Source organism: Helianthus annuus, chromosome 8 (genome assembly GCF_002127325.2).
Source record: "Helianthus annuus cultivar XRQ/B chromosome 8, HanXRQr2.0-SUNRISE, whole genome shotgun sequence".
NCBI classification, from domain to species: domain Eukaryota; kingdom Viridiplantae; phylum Streptophyta; class Magnoliopsida; order Asterales; family Asteraceae; genus Helianthus; species Helianthus annuus.
The window spans coordinates 163,588,395-163,592,556 of NC_035440.2; the positions used below are offsets into that span (position 1 = coordinate 163,588,395).

The following is a 4,162-nucleotide window of genomic DNA, read 5'->3' on the forward strand; positions in this document are numbered from 1 at the left end:
TCTTCATAGATTTAAATATGTTTGGTTTGATATGTTCCTTAATTGGTTAGAGTATTCTCCAACGAAACAAAGCGATAAATTTTTTTTTGTCCGATGACTTCCGACCCTACGATAGAAATTTTCAAGCTTCGCCACTGAATATGATATATATAACTATCGAATTCTCGTCGTATTACGGTGGGTGGCAATTCTTAAATTAAGAACTTTTTGTTGGACTAATAATCAAATATGTTATTATTTGGGTGGCTCAAGAGTTAGTCAAATAATAAAATTTTTCAAAGGTTCTTCACAATCTTATGCAGTGACAGAGGAAATAACATAGAAACTGACCTAGAATCATATTTCCATGTACTCACGTGAATATCATGATTCCATTGCTTTTTGTTACTCGTTATATATTATATTACAAATATTTTATTATATATGGCTAAAGCGTGTTACCACAAAAAAAGCTCTATCCTCTATATCATATACAAATATTTATTAGATATGGATACTATTGAGTATCGAAGTTGATGTTCCATTTATCCATAAAAAAGAGCTCCCCTTTCTATAAATAGTAGTCGCTGATTAGAGAATCTTACACCAACTCTCATTGCACAAATGGCCACACCTGAAGCTAACACCATCCTCCAAGCGAACGCACAAGGAACCATTGAGCCGGTGCGTCCGTCGGTCCACTTTCCTCCTTCTATTTGGGGTGATCGCTTCCTATCATTTTCTCTTGACAATTCGGTAAGAGCTCGAATCGATTACTCACACTAAGGCTAAAGGGTATGGGGCATGAATTGGGTCAGGATTTGCCATATAGGACCATTATTCATGATTTACACCCCCCCCCCCCCAATAAATCACGGCGGTTCGCGTGGATTAAATCACGACAACCACCGCCCTCCCATTTGATAATTTTGAGATAAAAATAAATTTAAAAAAAATAAAGGAAATAGTAGTTTGAGTAATAACCACAACCTTTACCCAAGTTATAACACATTAAATATGGGAATAGTAGTTCCACCCGTTGATCTATATACGTGTAAGTTTAATATTCTAAATTTCTTTTTCTAAATAAATTCTCAATATACTTTTGCTATTATTAATAGATTTTTTGGTTAATTTTTACAACGTATTGCAACGCGTACTTTCTGAATTATTGCAATGTAATATATTACTTAAAGTTATATACTAATAAATAAATAATATGTTTTTAATATATATATATATATATATACACGTTTTTAACCCATTTTATTTTCAATTAAAATATACCGACCGTTGGCATTGTACTGAATAAGTAATGAACCAAACCGATGCCGATCAAATTCCTATTGTGAAGCGCAAGATCATGTTAGCACACTCACAATTGCAAAACGTTGTTGTGCTATTTGTTATAATTAAGAATGCATTGTTTCATTTTCTAGCAACTAGAAGCATATGGTAAAGCTATGGAACAACCGAAAGAACAAGTGAGAAGATTGATATTAAACCCTGCTATTGACTCAAATGAGAAATTGAGTTTGATCTATTATGTGTATCGTCTTGGCTTGACATATCTTTTCTCAAAAGATATTGATGGCCAACTTGATAAACTTTTCAACGAGCTTAACTTGCAAAGATATGAAGATGAAGATCTCTATACAATATCTATTCACTTTCAAGTCTTTAGAATCTTTGGTTACAGATTTTCTTGTGGTAAGTCACTCATAAAAAATGGTTAAACAAGGATATTAATCATGTTCAAATAATTTATTGTTGGTGGTTATGCAGATGTGTTCAACAAGTTTAAAGACTATAGTACGGGTGACTTCAAGGAAGACATTGCTACAGATGTGAAGGGTATGATAAGTTTCTATGAGAGTGCTCAACTAAGAATAAGAGGAGAATCTAATTTAGATGAAGCTAATGTATTCACAATAACTAAGCTTAAAACCATAGAAAAAACACTTGAAGGTAAACTTGCACAGAAAGTGAAACATGTGTTAGAGAGACCTTATAATCGAGGGCATCCAATGGTAGAAGCAAGGCGGTATTTGATCCAATTTGAAGAAGAATTTTCGAGATATGACTCGCTACTAATGCTTGCAAAGGTGCATTTCAACTACTTGCAACTCCTACAAAAGGAAGAACTTCAAACTATTTCAAAGTAAGTTATTCTAGAAATTAAAAATAATAGCTTCCAATTATATAGATAACAGTAACAGGGGCGGACATAGCCTTTAAATAGGGGTAGGGGCGGATATAGCCCCCGCTACCACTTGACACCCGGGTGGTAGTGTAAATTTTGGAAAACTTTGACCTTTTTTTTATTTCGCTACCCTTTTTTTGAAACATTATCCCTTAACGTTTTTTTTTCTAGATCCGCCACTGACAGTAACATGGGTTTGATTTAGGTGGTGGAAAGACAAGAACTTACAAGTGATAATGCCTTATGTAAGAGATAGAGTACCTGAGCTTTATACATGGATATTGGCATTATACTTGGAGCCTTATTACTCTCAAGCCCGGATAATAACAACGAAAATCATATTGTTTGTGTTGGTGTTAGATGACACATATGATGCATACTCTACTATTGAGGAGGCCCGACTTCTAACCTCTGCAATAAATAGGTATTCGTTATTATACTCGTGTATCGAGTTGATGTATTAACTTGTGCATATCTCACGTTGTTATTTTATATATATGTTGATCTATCCACTCACTTAAACTGCATGTTGTTTCGGTCTTTTTAGATGGGACATTAGTGCTATGTCGCAACTTCCGGAATATATGAGACCTTTCTATGAACTTGTACTCAATGAGTATGCTGAATTTGACAAACCACAACCTCACCAATGGACACCATATATCATTGAGGCTTCAAAAAAGGCTGTATGATTCCATTGTACATTATCCTTTACTATAAATTCTTACTTACAAGCAGGGTCCGTAAACAAAGTTATACTTATATTATTATTCTTTGTTCATTTATGTTATGAACCTAGTTTCAAGACTTGGCCAGAAGCTACCTTCAAGAGGCTGAATGGAGACTCAGTGGAGAGGTGCCATCATTTGAAGAGTATATGAAGATTGGGTTATATACTTCTACACATGATCTTCTTTGTAAGTCTGCTTTGATCGGTATGGGTAAGATCGTCACCCAAGAATCCATAGCTTGGTACAAAAGTGATCCAAAGATGTTAATAGCTGTAGAGTTAATTGGAAGGATTGAAGATGATGTCGTGAGTGTTGAGGTACTAAATTCACCCTACTTATACTAGCTTTTTCTAAGAAAGTTATTTTGTAGGACCAGTTATATAGCTTGCTCATGACAACAAAATATCATATAGTGTAATATAATCTAATAACACTTGATGATCGTATGAAGTTTGAGCGGGAAAGAGGTCCTTCGGCCACAAGTGTAGATGCATATATGAAGACTTTTAGAGTGTCAGAAATTGTGGCTGTCCAGGCAGTTAAAGAAATGGTTGAAAACTCATGGAAAGATATAAACGAGGGGTGTCTAAAGCCAACAGAAGTCCCAATGGATCTACTTACTCCAATCGTTAATCTCGCACAAATGACAGACGTGGCGTACAGGTACAATGATGGGTTCACTTTTCCAGAAAAGACGCTTAAAGAATATATTACACTATTGTTTTGTGTTTCGGTCCCCATGTAATATCTAGTGTGTGTTATAAGTGGTTGTAATATCCTGTGTGTGTTATGAGTGATTGTAATATCTAGCGTGTGTTATAAGTGGTTACCGGTGTGCATCTTGCTTTATGTAACAATGCCTACAAATTTGTAATAATGAATAATCCTTATATCCGCAATCATTTGTTTCTCTACAAAGTCTATAGAATGTGATGTGGGATATAAGAAAACAACTTTCATAATAGCGCGAATGCCTGCCCGTTGTTTCATAATAGATAATAGTGTGAATGTCCGTTCGTTGCCGCAAGTACTTATGTTTTTTGAGGCACTTTGTGTGGCGCGTTAGACGGAATTTACTTTTAATATCAATTCACATAAGGCAATCACATTTCAGCCCGTTACAGTAAACGAGTTGAGTCGGCTCGGTTTGTAAACGAGCCGAGCCCGAGCCTACCTTGGCTCGGATCGTTCACTTCGTAAACAACTCGGTTGTAAACAAGTTGAGCCTGAGCCAAGGTATGCTTGCTTG

General features: G+C 35.4%; 1 protein-coding gene across 1 annotated transcript; it reads left to right on the plus strand.

Annotated features, from left to right (window-relative positions):
* The first annotated feature begins 427 nt into the window (after positions 1–427).
* Positions 428–3,815, plus strand: LOC110929769 (alpha-copaene synthase-like). The gene is made up of 7 exons (XM_022172946.2): positions 428–735; positions 1,419–1,689; positions 1,765–2,140; positions 2,388–2,606; positions 2,730–2,868; positions 2,982–3,230; positions 3,365–3,815. Exons 1-7 carry the CDS (start codon positions 604–606, stop codon positions 3,656–3,658), a joined length of 1,680 nt encoding a protein of 559 aa, XP_022028638.1. The 5' UTR covers positions 428–603; the 3' UTR covers positions 3,659–3,815.
* Positions 3,816–4,162: the final 347 nt, after the last annotated feature.